Genomic DNA, 12,899 nt, shown 5'->3' on the forward strand with positions numbered 1-12,899 from the left:
CAACGCCTTTGTTTAAAATCAATACACAAGTATATATTTTTAAACCTGCGTATTTAGTTAATATTGCCTGCTAACATGCATTTATTTTAAACTAGTGAAATTGTGTCACTTCTCTTGCGTTCTGTACAAGCAGAGTCAGGGTATATGCAGCGGTTTGGGCCACCTGGCTCGTTGTGAACTGTGTGAAGACCATTTCATCCTAACAAACACCGTAATTCATTTGCCAGAATTTTACATAATTATGAAGTAACAGCAATATTTAGACTTAGGCTTGCCGCCGTTCGATAAAATACGGAACGGTTCCGTATTTCACTGAAAGAATAAACGTTTTATTTTCGAAATGATAGTTTCCGGATTTGACCATATTAATGACCTAAGGCTCATATTTCTGTGTGTTTATTATATTATAATTAAGTCTATGATTTGATATTTGATAGAGCAGTCTGACTGAGCGGTGGTAGGCAGCAGCAGGCTCGTAAGCATTCATTCAAACAGCACTTTCCAGCGTTTGCCAGCAGTTCTCTGTGCTTCAAGCATTGCGCTGTTTATGACTTCAAGCCTATCAACTCCCAAGATTAGGCTGGCAATACTATAGGGTCTATAAGAACATCCAACAGTCAAAGGTATATGAAATACAAATGGTAGAGAGAGAAATAGTCCTATAATAACTACAACCTAAAAAACTTAACTGGGAATATTGAAGACTTATGTTAAAAGGAACCGCCAGCTTTTTTTACATGGCACATATTGCACTTCTGTTTCATTATTTATTTGAGACTAAATTGATTTTATTTATGCATTATATTAAGTTAAAATAAAAAAAAGTGCTCATTCAGTATTGTTGTAATTGTCATCATTTATTTAAAAAATCATTTTTTTAAAATATATTTTTTTTAATTATTAAAAAATAATAATACAAATTAAAACAATTAAATTAAAAAAATTAAATTGCGGTATCAGCTTTTTTTTTGGTCTTCCAATAATCGGTATCGGTGTTGAAAAATCATAATCTGTCGACCTCTAGGGAGGTCAGAAGCAGTAGGTTAAGTAATAGGCCTATAGTGTGAGGTCAGAAGCAGTAGGTTAAGTAATAGGCCTATAGTGTGAGGTCAGAAGCAGTAGGTTAAGTAATAGGCCTATAGTGTGAGGTCAGAAGCAGAGGAGAAAGCCTTCAGTTGGAAAACCAGGAACAAAGGCTGGACCGTTTAGAAATGTTGAGTAGCGTCACCCACAAACTACCTGTACAATGTCTGATACAGACATTGTTTTTCAAGTTACTAATAATGTTATGAAAGGACAATGAACAACTGCTGGTTGATATTTTCTGGCTGCCCCCACAGTATTTAACATACAAAAGTGAGACTTTTCTAACAGTGTTAGTAATAGGTGCTTTGGGTTAAGATGCACTAAAGGCTCCTCAAATTATATAAATGCACTTGATGTTCACAATTTGTTTTGTGGTTGGTCTACCATATTTATCAATGACTCCCTTGTCACTAGTTTTTGCACATCTTATGTTCAATCGTCATAGTTACTTAGCCCGATGTCTCTGAACTACTATTATAACACTGCCCCCGTGATGATGATGGGGTGACGTATGGGATTATTCTGGGATAAAGCTCAGCATTAGGTCCTGCTTTAGCAGTTTAAACATGCATCATCATGTCAACCAACTAAGTCCCGCAGAACATTTCTTAACAAACACTTTTTTCATATAAAACAAAAGCTTTCTATGCAAGCCGTGTGTGTGTCTTCAGTTCCACACAGAGGGATGTTTAATTAGATGGTGGGGCTCAGGATGTACTAGTGTCTTACCGTTATGGGCCTCCCCCGTCACCGTACCCTCTCCTGCTGGGTTGCCATCCTGGTCTCTCCACTTCCAGTCGATGCCCCGCACCACGCGCGCCCCGGGCACTATGTACTTCATCACCTGGGAGCGGAACAGACGCCTCTGCCTGCGCAGGTTGGCCTCCGCTTCCTTCACTGCTTTACCTGTAGAAGGGAAAAGGAGGTTGGTCAGATTGCTTTGCATCATTCAAATCTAATGAATAATAATTCATAAACATACTCCAACTAGTGTCTCAGTAAAAAGAGTGCTCCTCGCACATACCTTACTAAAATACTTATGCATTTTGACTGTTTCTTGACAGCAGTGGTATGAGCTTAGACCCCCAAAGAGCAAGCAGAAGTGGCACGGACAAATCCCCCAGAGAGAAGAAACCTCAAGAGAACCCAGGAGCAGACTCTTACCTAGCTGGTCCTCACACACACCACTGACGGTGCCGTAGATCTCCAGGCCTGACAGAGACAGGTAGTGGGTCTGCCCGCTGGCATTCTTCCCCATCTGCTTGATGCGGATGTGTCTCCAGCCCTGTTTCTCCTCTTTGGACGGGTCCAGAGGCCAAGTGGCTGTGGACCTTCACAACAGGACAGGACACAAACTCACAGTCAGAATCAGACTTATAGGTTTTGGATCCTGAGTTCTTCCTGACCATAGGCTCCTGGATATGGGCCCTTCTGACTGGGACAAGGCTTACTTACCCAGGCTCGTTGAGGCTGCAGTCCTCCACGTGGTTGTAGAGACTCATCCAGGTTTGGCCGTCTTTGGACACCTGGAACACCCAGTTCCTGAGGGCGGAGCGGCCGTAGCCACGGGCGTGGCGCAGGGTGTAGGCAGAGGGGATGACCCACAGGCCCAGGTCGATGGCAAACCAGGCGTTCTTATCATCGTTGGTGTGGCAGTTGAGGGCAGAGCTGTCCCGACTCAGGATGTCCTCCAGTCGGCCATATGGGAGGTTACGACCCTCAGAGGAGGTCACTACCACCAGGCCGTAGGCTGCTGGGTTCACCCACTCATAGGCAGTCCTGGAGACAGAGGAAACACACAAGATTAATACAAGGTTATTTTCTAAATACTTTCTTGTATTGTATAATAAGCATTTAGTGGATCATCAGGCCTTAACACAACGACGATGGGAGGAGACGTACTTTGCATTGGTACCAATCCAGTAGACTATTCCGTTCTCGTCAAAGTCATGCTGGTGTCTGAATGTGAAGGTCTGTCCCTCTCTTAGCTTCCTGACGAAGATGAAGGAGGATCTGTCAAAGTCATACCACTGCTTGGCCACCTGGGGGAGAGAAAGGAGATTACTCTGAGACCGCGTGAGTGTTTGCTCAAACTGATCCCCTCAAATATGCTGAATGGACAGATAGTGAGAGAAGATGAAACATGGTTAAGTAAGAGGGGGTGGTACCATCTTGAGGAGGTACTGCTCCAGAGACTCCACGGTGGCCAGGGGCTCCATCTTCAGCATACGCCCTGTACGGTCGATCAGCGCCGTCTCCCCAGGCGCACGCTCCAGACGGAAACGCAACCTCCTCGTTAGGATCTAACACACACACAGGAAGGACGAATGATGGGCATTTGACCTTTGACTGTTCGAGTACTTGCAGGAGTACTTGCATTCCTCATGAAGTTGGTTGAGAGAATGCCAAGTGTGCAAAGCTGTCATCAAAGCAAAGGATGGCTACTTTGAAGAATCCATAGTATAAAATACATTTTGATTTGTTTAACCCTTTTTGGTTACTATATGATTACATATGTGTTATTTCATAGTTTTGATGTCTTCACTATTATTCTACAATGTAGAAACTACTAAAAATAAAGAAAACCCCTTGAATGAGTGTCCAAACTTGATATACATATATAATAAATAAAGGGCCATTTATGATTCATTTATTGAAACCGTAATATCAACTGGTTATATTATGGAACACAAACTTAAAAAAGGTAGTAACCCCAGCAGTGGCGCTTGCTTGTAGAAGCCTATAGCTCTGCTATGACATAGCATTGTTTTGTTCATTTAGCAGACAAAACACTAATTTCTTAACACTAATTTCCCTTATCACTGTCAAGACACCTATTTTATAGTAAAAATAACCATGATGTAATAAAACAGAATAAAATAGAACAGAATGTGAATCGCATCTTACGCCTAGAACAGCTATTCTCAAAGAGATCATTTGAAACAGTGCTCAATTTGGCAAGTTGAACTACATTTTTCAGAGTTACAAACCAAACTATTACATTTACATTTAAGTCATTTAGCAGACGCTCTTATCCAGAGCGACTTACAAATTGGAAAGTTCATACATATTCATCCTGGTCCCCCCGTGGGAATTGAGCCCTGGTCCCCCCGTGGGAGTTGAACCCACAACCCTGGCGTTGCAAGCGCCATGCTCTACCAACTGAGCCACACGGGACCAAACTATGTCTTCTGTTAGAATTTACTTTATTATACCTGTTCCTTGTTATTTTCTAAAAGGATTAACAATTCTACATTGAACACCGCATGGATTTGAATTATGGCCAGAACATCTGGTTAGCTTAACGATTCTGATGAAAATACACCGTCTTTATCAAACTAATGTTTTTGCAGATGTTCAGTGTAGAGCCTGTCTATGTTGGGGGGGTTATAGCCTAGGCTAACCAATTCTAAATGCCACTAGCAGTTTACAAAGTAGGGTTGTCACTACTGTTAGTTGCCAAAGTCATAAACCCTGCCCGTTTCTACAAAATTGTATTTTAACTGTAACCTTAAATTAAGATCGAAAAGCGTATTTTTGTTTTCATAATTGTTTTTACATTTTGACTGTGGCACCGCAAAGTAGCCTAAGCGGAAAAGTACGCATTTATTCCAAAACTGCACGTCATTGCTGGAACACATATTTCCCTAATTCAGTCAACCGTTCCATTTAGAATTTGTGATAAAACTGTCGTCATTTGGCAAGGAATGTAGCTTGTGTATCCAATCAGTTAGATACGTTTTTATAGGTATTTATTTCTGTAAGCACACACGTGTAGAGGGAGCGATCAGAACTTAATTGAGTGAGACACAGAAGGAAAAGGGAATTTAAAGAACATAACTGTGTGATGCTTGGCTTGGTTTATTTGTTGTTGTGTCCCGCAAATGCACATATGAACACGAGAGTCAAAAGCAAATAGTTTCACAGTACAGTGCATTCGGAAAGTATTCAAACCCCTTCCCTTTTTCCACATTGTTACATTACAGACTTATCCCAAAAAAAATCCCTCAATCTACACCCATAATGACAAAGCGACCAGTTATATATTTTTTGCAAATAATGAAACAGCTTATTTACACAAGTATTCAGACCCTTTGCTATGAGACTCGAAATTGAGCTCAGGGGTATACTGTTTACATTGATCATCCTTGCGATGTTTCTACAACTTGATTGGGGGGGGGGGGGGGGGGGGGGGGGGGGGAAGGACAACCATCTCTGCAGCACTCCACCAATCAGGCCTTTATGGTAGAGTGGCCAGATTGAAGACACTCCTCAGTAAAAAGGCACATGACAGCCCGCTTGGAGTTTGCCAAAAGGCACCTAAAGAAACAAGATTCTCTGGTCTGATGAAACCAAGATTGAACGCTTTGTCCTGAATGCCAAGCATCATGGCTGGAAGAAACATTGCACCATCCCTACGGTGAAGTATGGTGGTGGCAGCATCATGCTGTGGGGGTGTTTTTCAGCGACAGAGACGGAGCCTAGTCAGGTTCGAGGCAAAGATGAACGGAGCAAGTACAGAGAGATCCTTGATGAAAACCTGCTCCAGAGCGCTGGGGACCTCAGACTGGGGCGAAGATTCACTTTCCAACAGGACAACGACCCTAAGCACACAGCCAAGACAACACAGGAGTGGCTTCGGGACAAATCTCTGAATGTCCTTGAGTGGCCCAGCCAGAGCCCGGACTTGAACACAATCGAACATCTCTGGAGAGACCCGAAATTGCTGTGCAGCAACGCTCCCCATCCAACCTGACAGAGCTTGAGAGGATCCACAGAGAACGGGAGAAACCCTCCAAATACAGGTGTGCCAAGCTTGTAGCGTGATACCCAAGAAGACTCAATGCTGTAATCGCTGCCAAAGGTGCGTCAACAAAGTACTGCGTCTGAATACTTATGTAAATGTCATTTCAGTTTCTAAAAACCTGTTTTTGCTTTGTCATTATGGTGTATTGTGTGTAGATTGAGGCAGAAAAAAAACTATTTAAGCAATTTTAGAATAAGGCTGTAAGATAACAAAATATCGAAAAGGGGAAGGGGTCTGAATACTTTCTGAATGCACTGTAGTTGGAAAAAAAATGGGATCTCTGGTTAAAGATCTAGTTTTGACGTTAGTTCGAGTACTTATGCCCATCCCTAGAAAGAGTTTTACTGAACCTAAGCTTTCAAACAGGTCGCTGGAACAAACAAAAACTGACCATCACCACTATACTACTGAGAGGTGTGGTGGAGGAGACTCACCTGCAGGTTATAGGTGGAGCCTGGGGTGTCATACAGGTGCAGAGGTAACCTCTCAATGGACTCCAGGACTGCTAGTAGTTTGCGGATTAAGGCAACTGCGGGTCTGCTGAATGAATGGGACAAACCAGGAAGTGAGCCACTGACAGGTTTTTATTATTTAAAAATACATTTATACAAATTAATTATATAATTTTATATTATTACCTTTCATCATCTTCGTTTTCACTGAATGCGGTTTTAAATACATTTATTCTTTCCATTAATGGTTTACAATCATGTTTCATGTCAAGTTCCACACTCTGAAAAAGAGAAAAACATTAATTGAGCTGGAGTTGGACTAACGAGGAAGTTGAGGAACATTGCGGAAGTTGGTTACCCAGACAGTGTTGAGAAAAAGTATGAAAGGAAGAGAAATCTGCAGCCCAGATGGAACCATATTCACTGTATAGAGTACTACTTTGGGCAAATTGTCCCTGTACACCTCATCCATCCCATCTTACTTACATTATTAAGGACTGTAAAAAGTGCTTGCACTAGGCCACTGCTGCACATTTCATAGGGGGAGATGGTGTTCTCATCCTTGAGAACCACAATCAAGTTTTCCAGAGCCGTTTTCATCAAGTCTCTCCATGTGTTCTCTCCCTCGATACACTGCCACAGAAACAAAACAGCACATTTAACTTTCACTGAGTCATCAAACCTGTAGCCTACAGCTTCAGACAGAACAACCAAGAAAACAACTACATTTTTTACATTTACATTTTACGTCATTTAGCAGACGCTCTTGTCCAGAGCGACTTACAGTAGTAGTGAGTGCATACATTTTTTTAATTTTTATACTAGTCCCCTGTGGGAAACGAACCCACAACCTGGCGCTGCAAGTGCCATGCTCTACCAACTGAGCTACACGGGACTACATATCAGAGTGAGTCAATCAAAATATCTACTTAGTTTTTTAAATTAAAGTAACAATTTTACTGTAAATTGCATTAAGACGCACTTTCCCTAAAGTGCAAGTAGACGTGAATTGATGTCAATGTGTGAGTGGACTAGGGCGATTCCCCCACCTACCTGTCTGTAGGTAATCATAATGTTATCCGACTCTGACATACATTTAGGTTAGAGGTGATGTGCTTTCCCCCCCTACCTGTCTGTTGGTATGCAGCTCCCAAGCAGACTCCAGCTGGGTGGCGATGTTCCTCAGGGTGACCACCACCCCTCTGGGCATGCTCTCTACCGCCTTGAAGTGGTCATCATACAGGTCTCTGGCCATGGTCTTCACCTGCGTTTCACATTTCTAGCCATTTAGCAGACACTCGTATCCAGAGCCACTTACAAATCAGTGCATTCAACTAAGGTAACACAACCACACATCATAGGAACAGACAGAGGGGCTCTAGGCTCGCTGGGTGTTAAGGAAAAAGTGAGGGATAACTAGCATAAAACTGCTGTTAGGCTTGGGCTGTATACCGGGGGTTTTTGGAAATAGACACAGGATGTTTTTTCCAATACTGTTGAAACTATGAAGTTTTTTTATACATTGGAACATTTGCAGCTACTTTTTAAGTAAAATACATAGTCAACTTGTCAAATATGTTAGGAGATGAAGAAGATTGTGTTCTTCGTTTCACCTGTCAGATCATTTTTCATTATGAAGCTTACAGGTAGTAGTACCCAGTCACCTAGTGTTTGTTTACAAGCACACAATGACGAGAGACCAGAGCCTTATGAGTCGCTCAATGCTGTGCAGCACCTGCCAGGTGATCTAGTTACAGTATGGAATTCACAACTAAATGTTCGCCAGCTAGATATCTTAAAACTATTAAGTTAACTGTCTAAAATGTGCCAAATGCTCTGCAGTTGTACATTTGGTTCGCTAATGTAGTAGCTACTTAGCTATCTAGCAAAGAGGTTAGCTTCTTCCAATATATGTCTAATATTAGTTTTGTGCCTGCAGTAAACTGGGAGTAGCATTTTTTAGTTACTTGTAATAACATCATGAGCTGGGATGTCTGTCCTGAAAATAGTTTAGGTCAGAGACTGTATAAAATGTTTGCAATGTGATCGTTAGCATTCTCTATGGGATTTTATGTACTTGTTAGCATTGCTAACCTTCGTGTTACAAAGGCTCAGTGGAGTTTGAAAACAGTGCCCCCTGTGTTTAGTGCCAGTATTACTTAAGATCCCAGTATGGAACAAGGCTGGTATGAAGGTATGACAATCTGGATACTGCCCAAGCCTACCTGCTGTTATATTAAACAGAAGAATGATATGACAGCTAAACTAGATGGATAATATGTAATGTGCTCTAAAGCAACAACAACAAAAAACAGTGTCCCTGTGACAATAGACAAAGTAATCTTCTCAATTCAGGAAGGAGGAAGCTGGCTTTAAACAAAACAAAAAAATACTGAACAGCAGACAGACTCAACCACCTTTTGTTTTGTTTTCTCCAATTTGGATTTGAGCTTTCTTCCCCTCTTTCCAGTCCAGCCAGTCACAAATTCTGACCCTGTACAACACAGAGAAGGAAAACTTTAAGACAATCCCCATCAAATGCAGGGCGGACTGGGAAATGCACTTGATGGCTTTCCACTAGCCATCACCACATCATTCTAGTAGAGGATAACGTCACATTTTTCTTTATACACACATACATGACCAAAAGTATGTGGACACCTGCTCGTCGAACATCTCATTCCAATATCATGGGCCTTAATATGGAGTTAATGCCACCTTTGCTGCTATGACAGCCTCCACTCTTCTGGGAAGGCTTTCCACTAGATGTTGGAACATTGCTGTGGGGACTTGATTCCATACAGCCACAAGAGCATTAGTAAGGTATGGCACTGATGTTGGGCGATTAGGCCTGGCTCGCAGTCAGCCTTCCAATTAATCCCAAAGGCTTTCGATGGGGTTGAGGTCAGGGAACTTTACAGGCCAGTCAAGTTCTTCCACACAGATCTCAACAAACCATTTCTCTATGCACCTCACACTTTGTCCACCAGGGCATTGTCATGCTGAAACAGGAAAGGGCCTTGCCCAAACTGTGGCCACAAAGTTGGAAGCACAGAATCGCCTAGAACGTCATTGTATGCTGTAGGGTTAAGATTACCCTTCACTGGGGCTAAGGCGCCTAGCCCCCTTCAAACCATGAAAAACAGCACCAGAGAATATTCATCATCGACCAAACTTTACAGTTGGCATTATGCATTCGGGCAGGGGGAGTGGCCTACCACTTAATGGCTAAGCCATTGTAGCTCCTAGATGTTTCCACTTCACAAGAGCAGTACTTACAGTTGACCGGGGCAGCTCTAGCATGGCAGAAATTTGATAAACTGGAAATGTGCCTATGACAGTGCCACGCTGAAAGTCACTGAGCTCTTCGTTAAGGCCATTCTACTGCCAATATTTTTCTTTGTAGATTGCATGGCTGTGTGCTGGATTTTATACACCCGTCAGCAACAAGTGTGGCTGAAACAGTCAAATCCACGAATTTGAAGTGGTGTCCACAATTTTTTATATAGTCTCAGGGTTTCCGTTAGCCGGTATTAGCCGGCTTTTGACCGTAATTCTTTTTTAAAAGGCCAATTGTCTGGGAAAAGAAAACAAATCCTATTGAGATAATGCTTTATAGCCTATTAATTGATGGAAATACATTTGACTGGTCATACTTATTGGTCTCAGAGTTAATTTGCATAATTTAGGGTAATTAAATTGGAGGGTGTACATTCATTATGGATCTTATACATTTTTGGGCCATGATTAAAATAAGCTACTCGATTTATCAACTGGCAATTTCAGTGCACTTCTCATTCGCTATTCAAATGCTTAGGCAACAGCAGGAAGGCTTCAGTGCGCCACACAACACTTTGCAATGAGCTGGAGGCAGTATGCATTTAGAAAGCATATGGCTACCTAATTGTTGAAACCAGAATGTGGCACTACATATGAGACATTACCTTGCTTCAAAGTAGCCTAGGCAAAACCCAACCATATCTGTAGAGCAGTGGAGGCTCCTCAGAGGAGGAAGGTGAGGACAATTCCTCAGTGAATTATTATTTATTTTTATATAGTGAAACATTGTCATTTTTAGATAAAACTATACTATAAACATGTTCACGTCACCAAATAATTTATTAGAACAAATTGTTTTGCAATTAAGGTCTACAGTAGCCTCAACAGCACTCTGTAGGGTAGCACCATGGTGCAGCCGGAGGACAGCTAGCTTCCGTCCTCCTCTGGGTACATTGACTTCAATACAAAACCTAGAAGGCTCATGGTTCTCTTAGTAATTATGACAACTTATGGAGGATGTCCTCCAACCTATCAGAGCTCTTGCAGCATGAACTAACATGTTATCCATCCAATTAATCTAGTAGTGAAAGTATAAGCTACAGCTAGCACTGCAGAAAATGTGGTGAGTAGTTGACCCAAAGAGAGAGAAAGACAATAGTTGAACAGTTTGAAAACAAATGAATTTCTCTTCCAAGACATGGTAAGCTTTAGGTTTTAATAACCTCATGATGGGTATAGGAACATTTTGTAGTAGCCTAAAACCTATTGATGTTACATTGTGAATGGAATATGAATGACAGGCCTCCAATATGCTGTAATAGAAATAAGGCAACGCTCATAAAAAAAAAAATTGTTTTTATCCTCTCGCTCATCTTAAACTCAAAATAGACATATACACTATTCATGTAATTTACATAAATCAAATAATTTGTATTATTTACATAGTTTATATACACATTATTCAAAATCAGTATTGACCAAAATGGACAGTTTGGCTGTCAAGGTTGATCACAAAAAAGCCTCCTAAACTCAAAGGTTCCTCATTAGCAAACTAGTTTCCTCCTTGCTGACCTGACGATATGATTTGAGAATCACTGCCGTGGAGGCAATTCTTTTATTTCATCGTCCATATCCTCGTGCTTTGTGTGCATTGCAGCACTAATAAAGTTAAGAATTAGTTGATCAACATTTTAAGCGAAACGTTCATTGCTTTTTAAAAGTTGTATGAATTTGGGATCTATCGTCCCACAACTGTCCGTTTGGGATATTTCTTTCTTGACAAGCTGACCAATAGACCGGGTAAACTTTTTTACTATTGGGGTAGTAGATTGACATAAGCGGCACGTCCAAAAGGCTAGGGGAATCTAAGCTTTCCCTAAGTAAATTGAATTAAATTGCCAAAATTATATAGCCTAATCAGCATACTTCTGTCTTTACAGAAATAAATAAAAACAGTTTGGAAAGCAAATGGCTATTGCTGTGAAGAGAAGACAATGAAAAAAATACTAATGCCTTTAAGTTATGAAAATGATCAACTTAATTGAGTGAACAAGAGTAGGCCTGTAGTCTATCTTATTGGCACCAGCAGAGAACATCGGCCAGATCCCCAGTGAGTGAGTGTGCACTGCGCATATTCACTCTATCATTGTTGGGTTAGTGACACATAAAAGTTTGTTTTAGGACCATAACTTTCTCCTCCAGTTTAGATGAACGTCATATTCTATTTATCTCCCCTTCTCAGAGGCCTAAAAAAAGATTCTGCTGTCTCCAGCAATATAAAGTTCAGTAGAATTGCATGACGTAGGTTTCTTTCTTTGCACAGGAAAAACATATCTGATATAGCTTATAGTCCAGGCCTCTACACTACACGCTCAGCCATACAACTGTGATTGAGTTATATTAGCCTAAATTATGACTATCCAATCTAATCACATTACGATTAGTAGGCTCTTACATAAGTCTGCAAATGTGATGATGCATGGAATGATTTATTATAAAAGGTGCATTTTTACGGTGAAAATGTGCTTCCCGAAACATGAAAGTCACGCACAGCCTATGTATAGGCTAGTGATTTTGCTGTTCATTACTGAGGAAAACTAAATGTGTGCAGTAAGGACACATCATCGCATCCTCGATTTGCATGTTTTGTTAAGATTAATTACCATAATATAAATTGTGTTTTTTGTCATTCTGAGCACCGTGGGTCAGAATCACGTTAAGGTAAATTTCTCAAAACATCAATTGAGACAATTCTGCCAGTCAAATGTCCAGGGCCACATTTTCATAACGGAAACCCTGAGATGAGATAAATAATAAAATGAGAGATCTATAAACGATTTAGGCACATTTAACTACAGAATTAAATACAACAAAATGATATGATCTATATGCACTGAAGTTCAAACTAACAGACCTAGTGATGTTTCAGCGGTGAAGGAGTGCTTCGTGCCCCTGTTGGACTCGAACACGAAGCCGGGCAGGTCCTCCTTGAGGATGGTGGCCTGCTGTCCGTCAGAGTTGTGGATGGCGATCTCTCCCTCCTTCAGGCAGGTCAGGGACCAGTTCCCCACCGTCAGCTTGGTGGGACCCAGGGCAGACAGGATGGGCTGGCTGGCTGTCACAGGCTTCACCTGGCTCCGGGCACGCTGCAGCTTCTCCAAAAACTCACTACGACTTTCTGGGTGGGTAGTACATTAGAGGAATTGGAACAGTTTGATGTTGGTTATGATATCACCATTATAATAAGTTTATTCACTTGTTACAACTGCATGTAT

General features: G+C 41.4%; 1 protein-coding gene across 8 annotated transcripts in view; it reads right to left on the reverse strand.

Annotated features, from left to right (window-relative positions):
- Nucleotides 1-12,899, reverse strand: part of LOC129813110 (E3 ubiquitin-protein ligase HECTD1) — a 42,430-nt gene that overhangs the window by 11,807 nt on the left and 17,724 nt on the right. For 7 of the 8 annotated variants that reach the window (XM_055865298.1, XM_055865297.1, XM_055865293.1 and 4 more), the window contains exons 14-24: nt 12,539-12,802; nt 8,763-8,839; nt 7,475-7,609; nt 6,832-6,978; nt 6,532-6,626; nt 6,328-6,433; nt 3,255-3,389; nt 2,989-3,128; nt 2,542-2,865; nt 2,251-2,417; nt 1,816-1,992 (exon numbers count right to left, since the gene is read on the reverse strand). In XM_055865298.1, coding sequence (XP_055721273.1) covers nt 1,816-1,992; nt 2,251-2,417; nt 2,542-2,865; nt 2,989-3,128; nt 3,255-3,389; nt 6,328-6,433; nt 6,532-6,626; nt 6,832-6,978; nt 7,475-7,609; nt 8,763-8,839; nt 12,539-12,802 — 1,767 coding nt within the window. The remainder of the gene's footprint in view (nt 1-1,815; nt 1,993-2,250; nt 2,418-2,541; nt 2,866-2,988; nt 3,129-3,254; nt 3,390-6,327; nt 6,434-6,531; nt 6,627-6,831; nt 6,979-7,474; nt 7,610-8,762; nt 8,840-12,538; nt 12,803-12,899) is intronic. The other variant, XM_055865296.1, reaches the window with a different exon arrangement.

The sequence above is a fragment of the Salvelinus fontinalis genome, chromosome 16 (assembly GCF_029448725.1).
Source record: "Salvelinus fontinalis isolate EN_2023a chromosome 16, ASM2944872v1, whole genome shotgun sequence".
Taxonomy (NCBI): domain Eukaryota; kingdom Metazoa; phylum Chordata; class Actinopteri; order Salmoniformes; family Salmonidae; genus Salvelinus; species Salvelinus fontinalis.